Raw genomic sequence first — 25,025 nt, 5'->3', positions numbered from 1 at the left:
GGATGTGGCTTTTGTCTAATGAAGTGAATCCCTGTGAAATCCATGGAAGATCCCCAACGTTTTTAAGATAATTATTTCTTTATAAACACTGATAATTTGGACTCAAACAGACAGAGTACAAAACGAAAGAAGGCTGTCAGACCTCAAAATCATTCTGGCAGGAAGTAGGTTAATAAAACAACTCAGCTGTAAATATGTAGAACCTTTTATAAAAAAGGAAAAAGGACCCAGAAGGCAAGACTAAGAACTCACAGGATGATACTAAGGGCCATAAATGTTTTGAAACCTAATCAAGAGACTGAGCATTTGCCCAAATGTGTTTCAGAACTGCCGTGGACCAGTGGCTCATTTTAATCTTCCATTTTCCCCTTTTAAATCAGAGTATCTGTGGATATTATTCTATGCCTATCTCACCATTGTGTGTTGGGTGTTTTGGGGACAGACACCTTGTCTCTTTAATTTCACAAGTTCACAGATGGAGAGGAATTGTGCCCCAGGAGTGGGACCTGGTGGATTTTACTTGAATGCCTCATCTAGACTTGGACCTGCTTTAAATGATGAAATTTTAGATGTTGAGCTGATGCAATAATGAACTGAGACTTTGGGGGACCTTGGAATGGAGGAACATATTTTGCATGTGGCAAGAATGTTGAATTACTGATCATTGGAGTCATCTGGTAGACAGACTCTAAGAGTATTCTTTTTTTTTTTTTTGAGATGGAGTCTCGCTCTGTCGCCCAGGCTGGAGTGCAGTGGCGCAATCTCAGCTCACTGCAAGCTCTGCCTCCCGGGTTCACGCCATTCTCCTGCCTCAGCCTCCCGAGTAGCTGGGACTACAGGCGCCCGCCACCACGCCCAGCTAATTTTTTTGTATTTTTAGTAGAGATGGCATTTCATCGTGTTTGCCAAGATGGTCTCGATCTCCTGACCTCGTGATCCACCCGCCTTGGCCTCCCAAAGTGCTGGGATTACAGGCGTGAGCCACCGCGCCTGGCCTCTAAGATTATTCTAAATCATACCCTATGTTACCTCCTCCCCTTCCTTGAGTGTGTGCAGGACCTGTGACTTGCTTCCAACCAATAGAATATGGCAAAATTGGTGGGGTGTTGCTCCATCAATTACGTTGCAGTATATAAGACCTCCTTCTTAGCAGAGTAAAGAGAGAGAGGTTCTCCTGCTGGCCTTGTTGTGACTTCCTGTTGAGAGAGTGATGTGGTGAGGAACTGTGGGCAGCTGGGACCTGAGTGCAGCCAACAGCCAGCAAGCTGGTATCTCTTATTGTGGTTTTTATTTGCATCACACCAGTCAGAATGGTGATTATTAAAAAGTAAAGAAACAGATGCTGGCAAGGTTACAGAGAAATAGGGATGCTTTTATACTTTTCAACCATTGTATAAGATGGTTTGGCGATTCCTCAAAGACCTAGAGGCAGAAATACCATTTGACCCAGCAATCTCATTACTGGGTATATATCCAAAGGAATAAAAATCATTCTGTTACAAAGATACATGTGTGTGTATGTTCCTTGTGGCACTATTCACAAACACAAAAATATGGAATCAACTCAAATGCCCATCAATGATAGACCAGATAAAGAAAATGTGGTACATATACACCATGGAATACTATGCAGCCATAAAAAGTAATGAGATCATGTCCTTTGCAGGGACATTGAAGCCATTATCCTCAGCAAACTAGCCCAGGAACAGAAAACCAAACCCTGCATGTTATAAGTGGGAACTGAACAGTGAGAACACATGAACACAGAAAGGGGAACAACACACACTGGGGCTTGTGGGAAGAAGGGTGGAGGGAGATAGAGCATTAGGAAAAATAGCTAATGCATGGTGGGCTTAATACTTAGGTGGTGGGTTGATAGGAGCAGCAAACGACCATGGCACACGTTTACCTGTGTAACAAACCTGTGCATCCTGCATATGTACCCCGGTACTTAAAATAAAAATTAAAAAAAAAAAAAAAGAAGCTGGGGTTCTCAGTCCTGGAGTCTCAAGGAAATGAAGTCTGCCAACAATGTGAATGAGCTTGGAAGCTGATTCTCCCAGTCGAGTTTACAGAGGAGAATGTAGCTCAACCGACACATTGATAGCAGCTTTGTAGGACCTGGAGCAGAGGACCCAGTTAAGCCATGCCCAATCTCCTGACCTGTGGAAACTGTGAGGTGATAAATGCTTGTTACTATCATTTGCTAAATGTGTAGTAATTTGACTTGTAGTGATAGAAAATGAATGCACCTCTGGTTTGGAATCAGGCACTCTTGCTAGCTTCATTGACTTGCTTTTTTTTTTTCTTTTTCTTTTTTTGAGATGCAGTCTTGCTCAGTCGCCCAGGTAGGAGTGCAGTGGCACAATTTCAGCTCACTGCAACCTCTGCCTCTTGGGTTCAAGCAATTCTCCTGCCTCAGCCTCCTGACTAGCTGGGATTATAGGCATGTACCACTATGCCCAGCTAATTTTTGTATTTTTAGTAGAGATGGGGTTTCACCATGTTGGCCAGGCTGGTCTTGAACTCCTGACCTTAGGAGATCCACTTGCCTGTGCCTCCCAAAGTGCTGGGATTACAGGTGTGAGCCACTGTGCCCGGCCTTCATTGGCTTTCTTACTGCAGATTCTGTGATCGTTTCTCAGTATGGATCATGTCTACTCTTCTCTTCACATTTGGAGTTTTTGGTCTCTGTATTCTTTGAGGACTGCTTTTTTATATTTACTTTAATCTCCTCCTCCCAGGCTGTCCCCTGTGACTTTAGCTGGATACCTGATGTCACCATCAGCTACCCTCTTCCACCCAATAAATAGTGATGTTAATATAATAGTGATGTTAGTATATATATATATATTCTCTTGGTTCTAGTAATAGTGATACATAGTATTTATATATACTATAGAAATATAGTAATAAATAGTGATGTTAATATATATATATATATATATTCTCTTGGTTCTGCTTCCTAGATATTTCTCAAATCCACTTTCTTTCTTTATTTCTATGGCTATTATCCTGGTTTGGAACATATAATTTAAAAAATTTTTCTTGAATTATATAGCTGCATTGTTGTACTCTTCCAAGCTTTTATCCACACAGCAGCCACAGTACTTTCTGCAGACTATAAAGATGACTTATCTGCAAGCCTCTGCAGATGTCCCTCAGATGACACCATAAAGTAGTGAAAGAGAGAGAGATGGGGGAAGCAGGAGGAAGTGAAGTTGTGTTGATTTTAATTTAAATGGGATGGAAGGCTTGAGTAGACAAGTTTTTTGGACTCAAGGAGTCAGTGAAGGGGCAGAAATCCAAACGAGAAAGGAAGTAATAGGTTGCTCAGGTGGGGCAGGAGGAGATGGGGTCAAGGACAGCTTTTGAGGAGTTAGCCCTGCAAGGAATGAGAAAGAAAGCAATTCAAAGACAGGAGAGAAAAAGGTGAAAGTGAATGAACATATAGATTCGTTGAAAAGTAGAAAGGGGGGAAATTGAGACAATAATCCACTTTTTCTAGGCAAGGTCATGTGCTGAGAGTGAGGACAGAAGGAGGGATGCTGGGTGACTTGCAAACATATAGAGCTAATGCTCGATAGAAGCCATAAAGGACACTTAGCATATCCAAGTGAAATCTCATTGTTTCTTTAGCAATTTAATACAATTAAGCAGATGGTATGGCCAGTAACAATTATTTGACTTTCTATATAAAGATATACAAGGAGTAGTTAAGTATTAAATGGCATTTCTATCTTTTTCATTAATGAGACTTTTGAGTTTTTCATTTGAGACTTTTTCATTAATGAAACTTTTGACTATTTTGAACATTTTCATTAATGAGACTTTTGAGTATTTTGAAAAAATAAATGGGTGAGTTTTGGAGGTGGTTTATTTTTTTGATGCCAATAAAACCCTATTAGGAGGACAGCAGGACACAATAAAAATTGATTAAAATTATGTCAGATATTATCAGTGGAGATCTTTTACTACTTAGTAGCTTCCCAGTATTCCATTCAGAAAAATTATTAGGAAATTATCAATAAACTAGTTTATAAATTTAAGCCTGACTTAAGCTTGAGTATAGCCTTTGGAATTTACAAATTTTAGTTCCAAAGATCCATGTCTGTAAGCCTGCTTAAGTACTGTCTTGTAGGATAGGCATCTGGGTGGGACTCATGAGGGTAAGACTTCTGAACTGGATTATCTTCCTGTAGTGTACTGACAAGACCTGTAACTTCACCAGGTCTGTTTGTTCCCAGATAAAGTAAGAGTAGAGGTGTGTGCTCTGTGCTCCTTTTAACATATAAGGCTGTAATATTAAATCAATAGTGGAAAGAAACATTTCCTGCCCCCTCCCTGCTTTTTTATCATTATAGGAAGCTGTGAAAATGCTTAAGAAGGCTTTGGATGTCATTTCTCATTCCGATAAAGGACCAAACACCACAGCAATTTCAGCAGACTGTCTGTATAACTTGGGTCTTTGTTATATGGAGGAAGGCAATTTACAAATGGTATTTCGTGTATTTAGGAGTATAGATTATTTGTAATTTTAGAGACTGGTTGCTTGTATGCAATTCTGTTTCCAAAGACCACCTATACAGTGGGCAACTGGTCCAAAGCTGCTTTTGAAGCTTGGCTCATTATAGTCAGTCTGCACACTGCAACACCTAGGACGTTGTTTTATTTAACCAACATGTTTTATTTGATGCTTGTTTGTCAACAATATTCTAAAGATTAATGTATGTTTCCCACCAGAACAATAAATCTAACTGCAGGAAATTATTACAGTAAAATAATTTTATCACATTAGTATGAATTCACTTATTAAATTTTAAGTACTTTAAATGCTTTAACATAATGTAGAATAAATGGAAAAGATTAGGGCATTCTGGCTTTTCTTATTGATCATTGAACAATTCAAATCAGATTGAAACGGGTTGTTAAGATGGCCAGATACACTGAAAAACAGTTGATTCAATTATTACATATTTATCCAGTCTTTGGTGATTTTAGGCAATTCTTTACTTCAAAATTATCACTGATATGACAAATATGTAAAATAATTGATACTTTCCGATGGCTCATGTTGGATATTCTACAACTCTAGACACACACAGACACACACACACACATACAGACACACACAGACACACACATAGGCACACACAAATACACACACATCATTCTAATTCTTATGTTCATGGAGTGGACAGTGTTTTAAATTGGTATTGGTATACACAAAAAAAGAGGTGCACTTGATTAGTTGTTCTATTAAGAAATTCCAGTAAATATGAGACAAATCACAAATATTTTACATGTTTTTAGTCCTTTTGAACAACCAGAGCAAACTCAGCTTTGCTTTAAAATATGGGGAAAATTTTTAGAGTTCTGTTGTTCTGAAGTTCTATAATGATGCATTTGCTGGATCCTAATGGAAAATAAATGTGCTAGTTGTGATTTCTTTGAAGAAACAAAATCTGAATAACAATTAAAATTATACCACCCAAAATATTGTAATCTAACAATATGGATTATGTAGACCTTAGTCTGGGAATAAGACCTTTAATTATAATAATCATCTCTACTTGTTTCTAAATATTAGTTTTGTTTGTTCCATGAGGTCCATTAGGAGAAATGTATTAAAATAATCCAAAAATAGAGTGAAACTTTTCAACAATAGTTATATACTGTAATTCATTAACATTTTAAAACAATATATTATATCACTAAATGGTTTGCATTTTGACAATATGCTCCTGTAGGCTTTTGATTCTTTTACAAAAGCTGTGAAAGCAAATCCAGATTTTGCAGAAAGCTTTTATCAACGAGGGCTTTGTAAAGTGAAACTCCACAAGGATAGCTCGATTCTGGATTTTAATCATGCCATTACCCTCAATCCAAAACATTACCAGGTATTTAAATAGATGTTTTTAGTGAGTTGTAAAGTGTTAATTTTGGTAAAACTATTAAATCTCTTATATACCATTGTTATTAATTAGCACCAATCAGTTTCTTATACCTACTTTTCACTTAACTGTATTTTGATAATCCAAATAGCTGTATTTCTCCTTAAACTAAAAGTATTCTTTCCATCAGTGATATTATGATGTTATATATAAATGTATATGTGAATGTGATGTATGTAAATATTGTTAATATATCAATGTGGCTGTTAATACTTTAAAGTTTATATACTCATTAATTTTACTTACTTTTTGTTTTGATGTTACATAGATTCCTATCTTTCAATAGACTATACAGACAACACAAAATTCAATAGGTGAAGCTTGATTGCATCTTGATTTTAGGAATCTATGAAATTTGAATCTGATCTAAATATTAGATGATTTTAGGAAATTTCTATAAATCATCTTGGATATATAATGGCAGTGTGGTTATGTAGGAGAATGTCCTTTTTTCATAGGAGATGCATACTAGGGGACTTGGGGTAAAGCATTACCATATCTACAACCTGTTTTCAAATAGTGCAGGAAAAAATAGATAAATATGGCAAAATGTTAATAATTATTAACTCCAGGTGATAGGTATTTATCATTCTTTCAATTATTCTGTGTCATTTGAAATTTTTTTTCTAATAAAAGAAATTTCTTTAAAAGACTATATTTTAATACCCTCTTTGGGAGGCATAGATTTGTTCCAAGTATCATATATTTTGGTAGAATTGGTGCTTTTACTAAAGCACCCATTCCTGCTTTCTTTCTCTCTCTCTCTCTCTGAATAGGCATATTTAAGCCGAGTAGCATTCTATGGTTTAAAAGGCAGGTATTCCAAAGCAATCTTGAATTGTAACAAGGCTATAAAAATTTACCCTGAGAGCGTACGTGCCTATCTCTACAGAGGAGTTCTGAAATACCACAACAAGGTAGGGCCATTTCCTGCCTGGCTTACTGAAATTTTAGGGTGGGAAGACTCTCTTATGCTAGGCAGGGGACTCACTTACTTTTTTTCTTTGTGGTTGGGAATCACTGTGATATGAAGGGCAGAACTACATAGAAAACTTTACACTTTCCCAATTCATATTTTTTTCACAAAATAATGGTATTTATTTTTTACATTACATTTTAAATAACATTTATTATTTATTTTTATTAAGAATGTAGCATATATTCATTGCAGAAAATTTGGAAAAATACAGAAGGGAATAAAGGATTATTATCTCACCATCAATGATAATTCCTGAGTGCATTTGTCATATTTGTATTTAGTCTTTTAGTTTCCTCATAAAATATGATATATATTTTCCAAAATTTGGACTATGCTACTTATATAACTTGTGTGGTGCCCTGCTTTTTACACTTAATCTTTGAAGATAGTATTTTGCTGACTGCATAATATTCCACCATAATTTACTTTTAATTACTTTATTGTTGAACTTTTTGATTGTTTTTAAAATTTTTACTATTTTACTGTTTAAAATCATATAGTTATATACATCTGAGAACAAAATTGCTGCTTGGGTTTATGATTGGTTCTTAAACAGAAGTTACTGGGTTAAAAGTTGTGAGCAGTACCATTGATATGTGATACTACACTGAATACTTTATTTCTCTCTACTTTTCTTTTCTGATCTTTCTTTGTAGCTATTTTATATGAAATTTTTACAATAATACCTTAAAGCAAAGGTAAGACCTTGCATTATGTGTTAATTCCATGAAAATTACTATCTATAGAAATGGATGATATAAGGTATCAGAGAAGAATCAAAGAGGAAGCAAAAGAGAACGAGGGTAGAAAACATGATGATTATGTGATGTGACAGTCACAATGACAGAAGCAAGCGAGCACTGGTGAATGTTTGCTGCATTAATATGGTTGGCTTTATTTTATTTTACCTAGAAGTATAATTTTCTCCTTGCCATATACCAACAATGGTAATAAGATATTTACCTAAATTAAAGTTGTTGATATATTTAATTTTGTTTGTAGGTGAGAGAAACTATAATGATAATTTCTACCAGGAGATTTTCTTAATTAACTCTATGAAAGATTAGCTTCAATGTGTTAATTTCACAGATGATACAAGGAATGGTTAAATGTGTGTTTCAAAAACTCTGATAGAAACAAGAATTTATTTTATGATTAAATTTCAGTCCATTATGATTTTCCTTTCTCACGTAATTACTTTTTTCTTTTTAGACTTATAAGCTAGCAATTACAGATTTAACTACAGCTATCAGCATGGATAAAAATAGTTATATAGCATTTTATAACAGAGCATTATGTTACACCAAGATAAGGGAACTTCAAATGGTAAGATGACCATTTTAGTAAACAATGTGTTTAAAGTGTTTAATAAATAACATGCATTTAATAACTTGTTGATTTCAGTCAATAAATGTAATAAACAACACATTAAAGCATTTGTAAATTCGTTTAAGGCATTTATAAAGTATTTTCTTATTACTTCTGCTAGAATTTTCAAAAGGAATTCCTAGGAAATACACACATATAAAACTTGAGAAACCAAAGAACCATTTCAAAGAATATTTAATTTCTTTGTTGGTGCTCACCAAATTTTCTTATATAATTTCTGAAAGAAGTCAAATGAAAACTTAAGTTGATAATGCTTATAGAAGCATTCAAAGGCATTTATAAATTAAATCCATCACATAATTATCATTTGAATAAGTGTTTCTACCATATGCAGATTTTTTTTTTTTTTTTTTGAGATGGAGTCTCACTCTGTTGCCCAGGCTGGAGTGCAGTGCTGTGATCTCGGCTCACTGCAACCTCCACCTCCTGGGTTCACGCCATTCTCCTGCCTCAGCCTCCCAAGTAGCTGGGACTACAGGCACCTGCTACCATGTCCGGCTAATTTTTTGTATTTTTAGTAGAGATGGAGTTTCTCCATGTTAGCCAGGATGGTCTCAATCTCCTGACCTCATGATCCGCCTGCCTTGGCCTCCCAAAGTGCAGAATTTTTAAAGCAGTAGCAATCACTAGCAATATTGTGGTTTCAAAATTTTAATGTTACGTACAGCAGTTTATGTAGGCATTCTTTTGTTTGGTCCTCAGACCACACATGTAGCACGGAGTATGGAGTGATGGTTTTCAGCTCCAGGGACCAGTGACCAGGTTTGGCCCATATTTTGAAGGCCTGTGGGCTGCAGCAAACCTTTTTTCCATTTGTCTTGATCCAGCATCTACCTGAGCAAACTGTTGTTTATGTTTGTAATCTTACCTACTCTCTTCTCTCTGTCGGTTTGGTCCCTTTTCAATGAGGATTCCTCACTGGTGAGCAGCTAGTCTTGTGGTCTCTCAGAATAGTGTTCCATCCTCTTCCTCTGTTACTTGTCTCCCTCTCCTTATTCCTGCCCATGTCTGTAGTAAATGACGCATTCTTTTAAAAGGCTAGGTCACATTCCTGCTGTTCTGTGTTCACACACTCCCCAATCTGTGAAACGTGGACAGTGAAATCTGTTTAAAACATTTAGAAATTTAGAAATGTACAAGCTTTAGAAGGGAAGTTGAGAAACTTTGTCTCTACCTAAGAGGATGTAAAATTCTTGGTAACCAGATTATCAGGTTTCCTCCAGAGATGTTGATAAATGAATAGCTAATTTTTAACAAGGGGATTGTTAAGATGCTAGGAGCTGACGGAGGAAAGATCATTTATTAGAGTGACCTGCACAACAGGGGCCTTTGAGGATTCCCTCCCCAACCCCATTCCTGCAGGAAAGGTAACCCTGAATAGGAAAACAATGGGCTGGGGTGGGGAGGGAATACCCATTGTTTTGTTATCTCAGATAATGTGAAAGAGCCAGTGCCCTGTTAATAAAGAAAATGCAAAACTACCTAAATCAAGTAAAACTAAATTACGATAATAAAATAATGGTGATTTCAGAGCTGCCAGTACTCTGAAGCATTTTATCCAATCTGCTAACTTTACAGATGAGGAAATGAGAGTAGTGAGAGGTTCGAAAAACCATCCAAGTCACACAGAGGGAGTTAGTGACCTGTATTGTTGTCCACAAATTTGTTGGCTTCTGGGTTAACAGTGTTTAGGTGGCTTTGTAAAACCGTCTGACCTCCAGCATGTGGACTGGATGTCATTAAGCAGTGTATCCTCCTCCACCTGTTTCTCAGCATTCCTGCCATCCCTAGCCTGAGAAAAACCAAGTAACTTTCTGCAGAAAATGCACTTAGGCATTCTCCCAAGATATAGTTTCATAAAAACTAAGGAAAGTTGAATTCTGGTTCTAACACTTGATATTAATAAAAATACTGAACACTTACCACTTATTTAGGGCTTATTGTATGACAGGAACTGAGCTAAATGCTTCACTGAGATACAATCAAAACATTTTTAAGTAGATCCTTGTAACAATATGATGAATTTTTAACACGCCAATTTTGCAGATGAGGAAGCTAAGGCTTAGTGTTAAGTAATTTTCCCCAAATCGAAGAGTTAGTAATGTTAACAGAGGCATGGCGCAAATCCAGGAGAGGCCAAGGCCCTGACCCTTCCTCTTAATCAAAACCTGTGTGCTCCCATCCCTACCTCTTACCCTCATTGATCTTTACGAAATCTTATTTCCCAGTTTTTATTTCCTCTTGTGTTGCAGATTCAGCTGCTCAGTGGATCTCCAAGGCATCATACTGGTTTCACATAATGTAATTTAGTAAAAGAAAAATGTTAGACAATCTGTGGCTAATATCCTAGGTTTGGGTTTTTCTTTTTTGACAAATATTACTATTTATTTTTATAGTCCTGGCAATTTTTATTTATGATTATGTGACAACATACCTATAGGATCTTTAATTACACATTTTTTAAAGACACTTGAGCACCCAACATTAGGAAACACCAGAGGAGGGCAAATGAGCAAATATAAAATGCTCTTTGTCATTTTCAGTTGGCAGATGCTATAGGCATAATAAGATTTAGCCCTTTTCTGATCAGACCATATGGCTTTTTTGGACAGAATGTTCAGTAGGAAAATGGTTTAAGAGATTCAGCTCCAACCCAAGTTTAGAATGCTTCTAGTACCTAGTACAGAGTAGAAACCAGTAAAATCTTGTTTAGTCAGTGAACGTAAAAAAAACAAAATAAAGTAAAAGTAATGGAGAAGGGTCTGAGTTGATTCTCAGATTACACTATGTGTCTTTTAGAAAAATGAATATATTTATCAAAATATTTTGAGATAACTTTCATACAAGTGCTTATTTGTTAGTTTTATTAAGATCTATTTTCATTGAGTCATGATTTTTTCATTGGATACAAATTTATTGAATGCATGGTATGTGCAGGCTTGATTCTTGTTACTGGGCTTAAAACAGTGAACAAAATGGATAAGCTCTGGCTTCATAGAGCTTAGATTTCAGCAAAGAAAACAATAAAACACTAAAAAGAAATTATATATTTAATGGTCATTTGATGAAACTACCGAGTCAGGGCAGAGTGCTAAATCCTTCTCTTCCAGCCCATACACCAATGAAAATGTATGGGGTGACTTGCAGGTAAAACATGAAATGCAAGCACAGTGTGCACTGCTTATTGAAAAGTATCAGTGTCCATGATACTTTTTGCCTAAGGGTACCCTTTAAATCTAACATATGGTTATTTTGGCCATAAATTATAAAACAAATTGAAGAACTAACCATTGGGTCCTAGTTTGGACATAAATATATTTGTCCATAGCCAATGCATTCAGGCTCTAAAAAGCTGAATCTATGCTACAAATGATTATTTTATTTTTAGGCATTAGCAGATTATGGAATTGTGCTGCTTCTTGATGCTACAGAAACTGTAAAACTAAATACGTTCCTTAATCGTGGACTCATCTATGTAGAACTAGACCAGTATGGCTTTGCATTAGAGGTAAGCCTTCCTGTTATGTAAAGAACCCACTTGATTTTGCACATTGACTTCTGAGAACTAGTGAACAAGATTTTATTATTATCAACTGGCAATATTAATGAGTGATAGCTTAACTTTAGCAAGAATTCTATTAAAATACTTGAAATGACTAATAGACTCTGTGGAAAAAAATGTATATTTTTGCTTTGTTTGGATTACGGATAAACAGCCAATACATTTTTAGACATTTCTAATTTGATCAAGAGCATCACTTCTCTTAAGGGAGTACAGACAAAACTCAAGTTACTTAGTAAATAAAATGATTCCTGTAACGTGTACTCTGCTGTTTAGTGGTAACTTTCTCAAAATTTTCCTCTTTTCCCTTTGCAAATATAGCAAAATAAATCTGTTTCAAACAGGGCAGGAAATAGTTGCTCAGAATGGGCTACTGGTAACAGGTTTTTAAGTTAGTGGTGGCAGGCGTTCAGAATCACAGTAGAAAAAAGCATAGGCAAGGTATTAAAAAGAAACAGGTAGTTTAAATGTATTTCATTAAAGAATAATTAAACAAAATTCATCCTCATTTTTAACTTTTTATTTTTATTGTCTGTTTGTAACTCTTAGAATAAGAAACAGGAGGTAAAAATTAAATAGCAAGTTAAAATGTATATAGTTAAATAATAATAGTTTCGCTTCTTTGTCTCTGAGGAACTGCAGCATAACATTATGGAGTGGAGTACATCCGGTTCTTTTCACCTCCCAAGATGATTATTTTTCTATTTCTGGAGTCATTTTTTTGAGATTCTGTCCAACATAATCATTTACCTTTGAGGAAGTTTACGCTATGAATAAATGTGATCTCTATATTTGAATACCTTTAAGCTTTTTGATATATTAAAAATATTTTTGAGCTGTGTCACTAGGTATAACCTCAGGTAGATGGAAATAAAGAACCTCCCTGTTTGTAGTAGGCAAGAAAACAATGGGCAACAGTATTGAGGTGGAGAGAGTGAGATAATGGAGATGGGGAAGAAGGGACTGCAGCTGTTAGAGAATTAAATGCAGGGCCCATGTTATCCTCTGTATAAAGATTTATTTAGTACTAAGCAACCACTAAACAACTGTTGCACACTTGCTACACACTGGGTCCTCAACAATGCTGCACAATTTATAATTGTAACTTACAGAGGAGGAAACTGGTATTCAAAAGAGGTTAAATAAGGCCTTTCTACAGTAAGTACTGGGGTAAGATCTGAACTCAGACCTCAATTCCAAATTCTATCTTCTTTCAGGCAAGGCACTGGCATTAATATATGGAGATAAATGAGACAGAGTTCCAGTTTTTGAGGAGCTGATGGTCTAGGGGGAGTCATTCTTGTCCCCTCTCTTTCCTCACACCCCACATCTGACCCATTAGCAAGTGCAGTCAGCTCTACCACTAAAGCATATTTTGAATTAAATCATCTCTCATGATTGCCACTGCTATCTTCCTTTCAACCAGTAAGTACTGGGGCAAGAGCAGAACTCAGGTTTCAGAACTGAATCATTTCTCTTCTGGACTACTGTAGTAGCTTCCCAACTGGCTTAAGGTTCCACTCTTGCCCCTGTACATGCTATTCTCTAAACAGATGCTACAGAAATCTCTTAAAAATATAAAGCAGATCAAGTTATTCCTTTGCTCAAAACCCTCTGATGGCTTCCCATCATACTTAGAATAAAATCTGAACTCTTGACTGTGACCAAGCAAGACACTACTTGATATGACTGCTGCTCACCTCTGCTGATCTCATCGTCAAACATTCTCTTCTCTCCACTAGTCATGCCACCCTGGCCTTTTGCCATTCCTTGGAAATGCTGGGCTCCCTTGCTGCCCCAGGACCTTTACACGAGCGAGTCCCTGTGCATACATCACTCTTCCTCCTGATCTGTGTATGATTCATGCCATTGTTTCATTTAGGTTTCTGCTGAAATGTGACCTCTTCAGTCAAAAAGGTAGAAGCTAAACTAAAATGGAATATTAAAAAATATTAAAAGAATCCCATATAAGTCTAGGAAGGGGAAGCAGAGGAACAGAAATGGAGAAAACCAGCAGAAAAGAAATAATAAAACAGTAGACCTAAATCCAGCCACACCAGTAGTTATATTAAATGGAAGTAGTCAAAATACAACAATGAAAATTATGAAAATGTCTGATTGGAATTTTGTAAAAGTGCCAACTATATTTTGGCAACCAGAAACACATTTTAAATATAGTGATATAGATAGGTAACAACAAAAAGCTGGAAAAGATATATCACAGAAACACAAATTGAAAGCAAAAAATTCAATTTTTCTCTATGTGAAGTTAAAAAATTAATTAAAACAACTAAAAAACGATGTGAGCAGGGGAAGAAGCAATGAAATATGTAAGACTGAGTAATTAGAGGTCTGCATGAAAAACCAAGAGAAAGTAGAATCTTTAAAAACACTTTTAGTGGGAAAGATTGATTAATAGAGAAGCTGAGTAGCCTGAGTGCTGAAAACATTAGTTAGTTGAGAGCTGTATGCCCTTCATAGGAACACTTTGTTCAGGAAGCATTTCGACTGGGATTGTTTGTGAAGTTATGGCTAAGTTAACCAGAAGTTAATGGGTTAAGAACATTTGTTTTCTTCTTTTCCCTCTTGAAAACCTACCAAGATAATAGTAAAGGGTTAAAAAAAAAAAAGATATGGCCCGGCGCGGTGGCTCAAGCCTGTAATCCCAGCACTTTGGGAGGCCGAGACGGGCAGATCACGAGGTCAGGAGATCGAGACCATCCTGGCAAACACGGTGAAACCCCGTCTCTACTAAAAAATACAAAAAACTAGCCGGGCGAGGTGGCGGGCGCCTGTAGTCCCAGCTACTCGGGAGGCTGAGGCAGGAGAATGGCGAGAACCCGGGAGGCGGAGCTTGCAGTGAGCTGAGATCTGGCCACTGCACCCCAGCCTGGGCGACAGAGCCAGACTCTGTCTCAAAAAAAAAAAAAAAAAAAAAAAAAGATTTAATGCTGCAAGGTTACAGATAGTAGAGAAGAGATGTTTAGGCACCCCAAACTGCCATTCTCGATCTAAATCCCTCAAACTTAAATATAAATGGGTAGCCAAGGATCAAAGCTTAAGGGAAATGAAAGAGCGACTAAAACAAACAAGTTGTCATAAGTATATAGCAGTGGCCTCCAATCTTTTTGGCACCAGGGACCAGTTTCATGGAAGATAATTTTTTCAGGGTATTCAGGTGGCAGTGTGGCGGGGTGATGGTTTCGGGATGAAACCGTTCCACCTCAGATCATGGGGCATTAGATTCTCATAAGGTACACACAACCTAGATGGGCACAGTTCACAATAGGGTTTGCACTCCTATGAGAATCCAGTGCTGCTGCTGATCTGACAGGAGGCAGAGCTCAGGCAGTAATGCTTACCTGTGGTTCACCTCCTGCTGTGATTGAGATGTAAGATTGAGATGTAGATTGAGATTGAGATGTAGATCTATGTCTCGTATACCAGGGGTCCCCAACCCCTGGTGTATAGAGCTGATGAGAGAAGGGGAGGCATGTGAAGTGGTAGTGTGAGACTGCTAAATTCTATTCTATGTGGTACATATTAGTGGCTGTGTGGTTTGTTATTTATCATCCTTATATTAGAGAGATAATTAATGCAGAAGAGAAAAATTATAATATTAAATAACAGTGGCTAACTTTATTCTAAGTAATGCTACTAGTCATCTTTTATGTCTATTGTTGATAATTACTGCCTAATTACCATGTAGTATAATAATGATTATGTATATAGAGTCAAGTTCACTTTTGTAAGTTTCATCTGATTACAAAACTAAATCTGTTTTAGCCTTTTAAGTTACATGGTTATCCTTGAAACTTCCAAAATTAATGGGAATGTTTGTAATAAAGCTCACTTACACTTGGAAGTTTGCCTTATTTTTAGCAAAAAAAAAAAAAAAAAAAAAAAATCCTCCTAGAGAGATGTCTGGAAGCATTTTTATTATATTATATTTGGTTAGACAATAATTTAAAAAATTTTCTTCCAAGTGCTTCCATTTGGTATCAGATATGCTTCTTGAATCAATGTGGGGTGTCCACATCTACAGGTTGGTCTGTGACTAATACTGCCTCCTCCAGCAGGATCTCTGAGTGCTCAGATTAACCTTACTACTCCCTTTTCCACCTCCAATAATAGCAGAAAATTTATCCTACCCTTCAAAGACAGTCAACCTCTTCCCTCTGACATAGCCAGGGAGGGTTTGTGGAAGGGAGGGGGCGGGGAGGGAGAGGGAGAGTGTGGGCTTTGATTAGCTCCTTTCTGGCTGGGTAGTGTCCTTTGGGGCTGCAGAGTTCCAAGGTCTGGCTTCCGGGAAGGAAGCCTGGAGGGGTTTCCTTTTGCCACTCCAGAGAAGAGTGTAATATTCCCTACTGCTCTGCTTGATCAAGTGAGATCACAAACACTGTCAAGGAAGATTCCTGCTGAAGCAGTCTTCTGGGGAAAAAGCAGTGCTATTTTCATTCCTTCATAGATTCAGTACTCTTTCAGAAGCCCTTCCTATAGTATAGCAATCACTAATCAATCTACATCTCATATATTAATACATATGTGAATATCATGCAGTTGACACGATATAATATTTTGTTTTACAGTTATATATTTAAATAGTTTCTTAATTTAAATTTCTTATTAAAAATAAGAAAATTTAAATTTTCTTATTTTACTTCAGGCCTCAAATATTTCTCTAGGACTTTGAAGAGCCATGAGCTTCAGACACTGTCCCTGGGGCCTGATAGAGAAAAGAGCTCTGGGCTACCATGGCATAATCTCTTGTGGACTTAGCCCTTCGAATGCTTTTATTATTTTTTTATTTTTATTTTTTTTTTTTTGAGAAGGAGTCTCGCTCTGTCACCCAGGCTGGAGTGCAGTGGCCAGATCTCAGCTCACTGCAAACTCCGCCTCCCGGGTTTACTCCATTCTCCTGCCTCAGCCTCCCGAGTAGCTGGGACTACAGGCGCCCGCCACCTCGCCCAGCTAGTTTTTTGTATTTTTTTAGTAGAGACGGGGTTTCACCGTGTTAGCCAGGATGGTCTCGATCTCCTGACCTCGTGATCCGCCTGCCTCGGCCTCCCAAAGTGCTGGGATTACAGGCTTGAGCCACCGCGCCCGGCCTCGAATGCTTTTAAACAGCCTCTTTCTAGTGGCCACTGGGATCCTTCCCAGCTGACTTCCCTAACTTCAGATCTGGGGATTAGAGTTTCCATTTCTCCCTCGCAGGGGGGCTTATGGATCCTTGACAAGAGACGATTTCTCGCCAGAAGTGTGGATTCCAAAGGCAGCAGCAGCTCATCCATACAGAAGGCCTGGTTATGCCCTTTCCCCAACCTGGATGCCTGTTTGTCCTATAGTCATGTAACATCAAAGGTTCTCTCCAGGTGCATTTCCTTTTCTGTCTAGATAGAGAAGTCTCCAGAGGAGTTCACTGGGAATAAACAATAGAAAGAAAGTAAATGAGATAGATACCTCATTACCCATTGCAGGGCAAAACCATAGGAAAAAAATCTCCATTCTTGAGTAGAGACCAGTGGTACAAGATTCTGAGTGAGTCTACAATAATAGGTTTCCTTTGTTTCATCTGTTCTTATTTGATGTGATGCTACAAGGAAAATACAAAGTTTTAGAAAGATGTGTATTTTAATGCTTGTGTCACATGTATTTAGGAAGATGTGTATCTTTATCCTTGTGTCATTGTGGAATCACAGTTAGAAGGAAGTTTAAGATAGCACATAAAATAATGTTGCAAAATTAACAAAAGCTTATAACATTATTTCAGGATTTTAAACAAGCTGCTCTGATAAGCCAGACTAACGAGAGCCTTTGTCACGCCACTGCCATGTGCCATCACAGGTATGGAGTGCAATTGATGTCAAAGTGGAAGCAAGCGGGACCATCAGACTTATCTAATTATCACCCCATAAACAAGCCAGGAGAGAATGGAAGAAACTGGGAGAAGTTGTGAATGTGACAGAGTACAAAAATGGGGAGGGACACAAAGAGTTCCCTGTGTAGACACGGGGACCACATTTAGTGTTCCTCAGCACCCTTCTGCCTTCTAATAGGCTGTTCTACAGAAATTAGCAGGCAAATGCTTCCATCATGGCTTTGGGCAGAGTTCATCTAATCCAAGCATAGATGCTGGGAAAGGATCATGGCAATATATAGAATAAAATTATGCATAACTCAAAATATCTAAGCATAAAATAATTTATTTTGTTCATAAAGTAGGACTAACTTTTATAAAGTCTCTTTCCTGGAAGAAAGGGTGATTTTAGAAACTTATGCATTTTTAAGAAAAGTTTGCATTTAAAAACATGACTAAATCTAAGTAAAAAACACCAGCAAATATCTACAAAAAACACAATACTTAAAGCAAAGTTACTTCTTCCTGGATTTATTATAAAAATAAGTTACTGAAGAAGAGATGAAAACACTTAAATAAGGTTAAAATATAGAAGATAATCAGCTTAAAATATACTCTGAAATAATATTATAGTGTATAGACTTTGCTAGCCATAATGCTTATGTTTCTACATATATATTTGACATCATAAAATTAACTTTTGGTAATTTTGCTCTTAAAATTATAGAGATTCAGCCTGTGAGGATTTTAATATATGATAAAATGTATTTGGTCAAATAATAGTTTATCACTTTTTTTCCCCTAAGAAACAAATAATATCAGTTAATTTGGAGGATTAAATTAGAATAGTTCCAAATTATGTAGACTAGGCTGTATAAATACCCAATTTAAAGAGTAAAACATAGTTTGAATTGTTTAGGAAATTGACATCCTTTTCTCTTTGAGGACATGTATAGTACGCTACATTTTCCTATGAAGGTTTTTTTTTTTTAAATTTTATGGGCAGAGTAATACCATAACTGGAACTTCTGAAGGTGTCTTTGTGTTAAAAGGCCTAACCTGGTCTCAGACCTTTCATTTTGTACAGACAGCGAAACCCGGTCATACTATTGTCTATTTTAATCCAGCAACCTTTGTGCAATCTGTCTCTTTAAGTAATTGTCATTCTTAAGAAGAGATGGAATAACGATGACTGATGTGTTTGTTTTGGTGGGCGGGTGAAGACCAAAAATGTCCGAGCTCGTTGCATTCTGTTAAAATTAAAAACAGACTCCAAAACTACTCTCTACCTCACTCCTATGTTTAGGAACCATTAGAACCAGTAAATTTCTCTATATGTCAGTTCACAATCTCTTTTATGAAATGTAATCACTGGGTTTATAGTGGAGAGCCTCCTTGAGCTGATACTGCTTTGCAATTCCAAATAACCAACTTTCATCACCCAACTAGAATCTCTATTGTTCTTTAATAAAAGTAGAATTTAAATCAACTGTACACCTCTGAAAACTCAGAGTCCCAGTTCCACGTGTTTTGAGTTCTGAGTTGTGCTGAATTTAACAATAAGGAGTGTTTAGTGATTGGTTGTATATATATAAATATTTTTTGCTTTTCAAGTTGAGCTATAACATCCTTATACCACAGATGCATGGACTGTAACTATGGGGATTTATTCCTGGTGTGTCTTACAGTAGGGAAAGTAAACATTTCCTCATTTGGAAAAATTCTTTAAAGAAATAAATTTTTAAATTTTAAGGCTTTGATCTTTGATCTCGTGGGGTTGTAGACTTTTGAAGTATCCTTTGTATATCTCTGGTTCTCACTCTTGTGGTTGCTAGGAGACAACATTCCTTAGGCTTGAATATCCTACTTGTTGCCCAATTTAGTCACCACGAGTGTTATGGTAGAATTAATTTTTAGAACTGAGAATGCCACTTTCATACTTCAAAAAATATCATAGAGGGAGATTACTCAAAGTTATATATCCTATCTACTTTTCACTTTAGCACATTTATTTTACTATTCTTATATATTGGGGCATAAAATATTTTTGAGTCTTTAACTCTTCAAACCAGATTCTTTAGTTTGGGGAAGGATTTGTGATTTATTTGTACAACTCAGTAGGGCACATCTGGTCACGTATGTGATTAATTTGGAAAATGCAGTGGACCTTTGTGTCTGTGGCCTGCCTAGTGGACAAGCTCAGCACACAATCCCTTGTTCACAGAACACAGTAAATAGAATCATGCACCTCCAGTAAGTGATCACATGGCTCTAGATTTATGCGAACACGTTGTATTTTAGAAAACCTCATTTAACATACTTTTACACTTGTGGTAACTGATGCTTAACAATTTATATCTCATTGAACGTGTATCCTGACAAGATCATAGATATTCTGCCACATTCTCCCACTGGCTAAATGCCATGCAGTTACTTAACAAGGGCTTCAACCTGTAGGACACTGTGACAGACACATATTCAGAGAAATGAAATTTCTGTTTCCACAGTGGCATCTCCTCATTTTTTTTTCCTGGTCTATTGATGCAGGAGGCTGGGGAGCCTCTGATTTTCAGCACTTTCACCTCCCTGGACTTGATTTTAGTCACTATCGGCTTTGAGGAGCTTGCTAGCTGTCTTTCAAGATCTCTTTTCAGCTTTAAGATTTAATGATTATTTACTTTGTCTGAACAGACTAGTTGTTCACTAAACATTAGTGCTGATAACTTGATGGGTACAGAAAAATAGCTTCAATCACTGCCATTTGGTAATTCACAACTTGTATGACACGGTGGTGAGCTTCAGTTCACTGCCTTATTTTTCTATTTGGTTAGGCTATACAGAAGGGAAGATTGTATTTCATAAACCATATATTAGAATATGTACTCACAAAGGATTTTTAATTTCACTGGGTAAGAGGGGCCAGGGTGTATGATGAAATTTGGATGTCAATATTACTAGGGGCATTTCAATGAATTTGGGGAGAATATGAGAGAAAGGGATTTCCCTGGAAATGTCCATTGAAATACTTACTATAGGTATGCATCATAAGTAAATGCTTCACTACCCACAGATAGAAATACTAAACACAACAAAACCTATCTAAACCTGTCAAAACTAAATGCATTTTACACAGAATGACTATTATTCCTGATAAGGAATTTGTTATGCTATGTTTAGAATTATTGCTATACTACAGTGAGAAGGCACTTGGAAAGGCAAAGTGGACTTTTACTTCTTCTTTTTCTCTTTCCTTCCTTCCTTCCTTCCTTCCTTCCTTCCTTCCTTCCTTCCTTCCTTCCTTCCTTCCTTCCTTCCTTCCTTCCTCCCTCCCTCCCTCCCTCCCTCCCTCCCTCCCTCCCTCCTTCCTTTCTTTTCTCTTTTCTTTTCTTTTCTTTTTTTTCTTTTCTTTCTTGAGTCTCACTCTGTTGCCCAGGCTGGAGTGCAGTGGCGTGATCTCGGCACACTGCAACCTCTGTCTCCCGGGTTCAACAATTCTCATGCCTCAGCCTCCTAAGTAGCTGGGACTACAGGTGCATGCCACCATGCCTGGCTGGTTTTTTGTATTTTTAGTAGAGATGGGGTTTCACCGTGTTGGCCAAGCTGGTCTTGAACTCCTGACCTCAAGTGATCTACCTGTCCCGGCCTCCCAAAGTGCTGGGATGACAAGCATGAACCACCATGCCCAGCCCGACTTTTACTTCTTAAATAGTGCTAATTATCAGGAAAGAGAGCACAATTTCATTGTATACTACTTAAGGAAAGTGACCTTGTGTTTTCCTGAGTAACTCAAAAGGCGGCATCTGATTCCCATATGTGGATGTTAACCTTTGCCTGCTTGTAAGATCAGAAGCAAGCTTTCTTAATGCTTCACTGTGGATTGTTGTGTGATCTTCTAGAAGAACACCTGTTGCACCACATTTGGGAAAACATGGAGCAAGTATGGCAAGTACCTGTTACTTTTCATGGCCTGGACAAGCATTAAAAAAATACTGTATCACATTGTGAGAAACTGAATTGCCTTTCAGTTTCAAAATGAATTCTTCCCCAAACCTTCTGAACACATCAAGGAGAATGTCTCAGCTAAGAGGTAGTCTTTTTTTTTTTTTTTTTTTTTTTTTGAGATGAAGTTTTGCTTTTGTTGCCCAGGCTGGAGTGACGTGGCACAATCTTGGCTCACTGCAACCTCTGCCTTCTGGTTTCAAGCAATTCTCCTGTCTCAGCCTCCCGAGTAGCTGGGACTTCAGGGGCCCGCCACCATGCTTGGCTAATTTTTATGTTTTTAGTAGAGACAGGGTGTCACCATGTTGGCCAGGCTGGTCTTGAACTCCTGACCTTGTGATCCACCCGCCTCGGCCTCCCAAGGTGCTGGGATTACAGATGTGAGCCACTGCGCCCGGCCAGAGCTAGTCTTTAAAAACTTTCTGTTGGTAATCGATGGTGCAGCACTCAGGCTGTTTTCCGCAGAATAAAGTATCCAGCTCCAAGCTTATCATTTTAGCTTATTATTTTATTTATGACATGAGATAATTTTTCAACTTATGGTATTTAAATTAATTTGCTTTAAAAAATAAATTTAGTTAAGTAAAAAAAAAGTGGGTTGATTTAAAAGAAAATATTTAGTGAAAGTGTAGGTGGAACCAGGGGCAACTTTCATGAAGGAAGGGGTAGTTTGGAAATCACTGGTTTAAGAGATACTCGAGTAACCTCTAGAAGATGATAACTCCTGGAACAGTCTATCCTGGGTTCCATGTATTTTATAAAGGAAAAATGGGCAAAGTAGTGATCCATCTTATTAAAATATGAAACCTGTTTGAGAAGTAATGAAGAGAATGGAAGGAAGATATAATCTTCAATGGGTGAGGGTTTCTGTGCTAGGTGTTCTTCACATGTTCTTATTTGATCCTCATAACAACCTTAAAAAATTAATATTAATTTTCATGTTCAGGCTCAAATCTGAACTCCAAGCCTTTCTTCTGGCTACCTTGTTGAGATATCAGCTCACTGGCTCTTGTACACCAACCACAGGTGTATTATAGGTGCAGATTGTGTGGTAGAGATGGCTGTGTGGAAAAGCATGGATTTTGGAGTAAGGCTTATCTGAATCTCAGATATTTTCTCTGTGCGAACATAGTATGTTAGTTATCTGCCATTACCTGTGTGCAGACTTTTCTGTGCCATAATTTTCCTTTCATCTGTAAAATGTAGATAATTATAACTAGCTTACAGAGTTGTTGGAAGTATTACAGGAGATAGCATATGTTAAGTATTTAGCACAGTACCTGGTAAGTAAAGAATGCTAGTTTCCTCATTCCATTCTATTTTTAAAAATCTTAGACTCTCTCCATGTTAATTGAAACTAAATATTATTATTAGATATGCATATGAAATGGAGAAGTCACTTTATATGCCCATGAACAAATATTTGATGCCTTTACAAGAGAGTAATTAGGGAGGATAGAGAGAGTTATCATTTAGCCAAATACATTCACAAATAAAATGCATTTTACTTTCTTCTCTCCCCTTCTCTCCTGGTGTCCACATTGAAATGGCCTGCCTTTATAGGAGATCTGATGTAAGGATGCCCATGTGATGAAAATCTGGCTGTTTTCATTGTATAAGGAAATATTAAATACATACAAATAAGTTTATTTTAATCTATTTTTTACAAGTAGATTTCATCAATCGTAGCATATGTTTTTCTATACTGGTAATTAATACCTGTTAAAAACAGATTTAAGAATTCCAAGTGGACTTTAATAACTTGAAAAAAAAATCCAGAATATCATCCCATCACATGCTGCTATGAAAATGACTCTTTCTTGCCATCAAATCTTCAAAGGATCTGTCACACTTCCTTAGGTCTTATGGACTTATGTGCCTACCTCCTACAATGGATTATAGAAATGGAAATTTTTTTTTATGAGTCAATTCAAATCTTTATGGACAAGTCAGTTGCAGGAAAACATTGCATATGCCACCAGAATGCATCAGTTCACCAGAAGGCATCAATATTTTTATTTATTTGCAGAATTAATGAGTTTGAAGAAGCTGTCAATTTCTTTACCTGGGCTCTTAAAATTAACCCATGTTTTCTGGATGCTTATGTTGGACGGGGAAATTCTTACATGGAATGTGGTCATGATGAAGCCACCAAGCAAGCACAGAAAGACTTTCTGAAAGCACTGCATATTAATCCAGCATACATAAAAGCCAGAATTAGTTTTGGCTATAATTTGCAGGTAATATAGCAACATTTTGAGCATTAAAAGCATCTTTTGGGGAGAAAGAATATATTTGGCTCTTTCCTGGCAATGGGAGTATATGTTATTTCTTTGGTTATGAACATTTGTCTTTTCCTTGCTTTTAGGTTCCAGAGTAGCAGTGGGGACAGGGGGTTTAGTTAGTTATAGAGAGACTGTCTGGATCTGGATCAGCCTGGGGAACTGGTAGGCTGGTTAAATGAAAATCTTTTGAACCTGAGCTTCCTTTTATGTCTGCACCCCTCCCTACCTTCCTCCTCACTTACAAACAACTTTTAAAATTTGCCTGATGAAGTTCATCTATAAGAACCTGGGTAACATTTATTTTACTAGCTTGTACACCTAGGCCCCACAGGTTTTGTCCTGTTGCATTAGTGGAAAGCTAAAGGGAAGAAAATTAGCCATTACTGGATCACAGAGAAATTTGCAAAGTCCATTTAAAGAGAGGGATTTCCAAGGCAGCTAGGGCTGACTGCAATCCAGTGAAGTGTGTTAAGATCATCGTCAGTTCATTGCATTCAACAGACATTAACCGAGCACTAAATATAGAACGGAAACTGCTCTAGGCCTAGGGATATAGCAATGAACAAGATATATTTCCTTCTTCTTGCAGAGTTTACTACTCAGTGGAGAGATAGGCATCAAACAATTAATCATATGAATAACTGATTATAATCATGATAAGTGCAACAAAGGAAAAGGATGAGTTTTAGTATAACTTTTAGTATAACTTGTAACAAAATAACCTAGCTTTGTTTGAGAGGTGAGAGAAAGCTTTTTGAGAAATTAATAATGTTGAGGTGTGAAAATAGGGGCCATGGCTAAGATACAGTGTTCTGTAGAGTGGAACCGGCCCATCAGAAAGTCTTGGAAGAAAGAGACAAGGGGGCCCAAGTGGATGGAATGTTATGGGCAAAGGGAGCAGGGCATGAGTTGAGGCTGGAGTTAAAGGCCTTATGGTCCAGTTAAAAATGTGAATAGCAGTAATAGGAGAAGTGACATCAAATTTGCATTTTATGAATAT

The 25,025-nt window shown here is 37.1% G+C and overlaps 1 protein-coding gene across 1 annotated transcript in view; it reads left to right on the top strand.

The window, feature by feature from the left end:
- The window catches only part of TTC6 (tetratricopeptide repeat domain 6), a 48,085-nt gene that overhangs the window by 5,401 nt on the left and 17,659 nt on the right, over positions 1-25,025 (top strand). Inside the window, exons 4-8 of the mRNA XM_030931640.1 lie at positions 4,365-4,499; positions 8,146-8,259; positions 11,711-11,830; positions 17,655-17,728; positions 23,770-23,980. Coding sequence (XP_030787500.1) covers positions 4,365-4,499; positions 8,146-8,259; positions 11,711-11,830; positions 17,655-17,728; positions 23,770-23,980 — 654 coding nt within the window. The remainder of the gene's footprint in view (positions 1-4,364; positions 4,500-8,145; positions 8,260-11,710; positions 11,831-17,654; positions 17,729-23,769; positions 23,981-25,025) is intronic.

Source organism: Rhinopithecus roxellana, chromosome 5 (assembly GCF_007565055.1).
Source record: "Rhinopithecus roxellana isolate Shanxi Qingling chromosome 5, ASM756505v1, whole genome shotgun sequence".
NCBI classification, from domain to species: domain Eukaryota; kingdom Metazoa; phylum Chordata; class Mammalia; order Primates; family Cercopithecidae; genus Rhinopithecus; species Rhinopithecus roxellana.
Note: the sequence above shows the minus strand (reverse complement) of the source record. Positions and strands in the feature narration are given on the sequence as shown.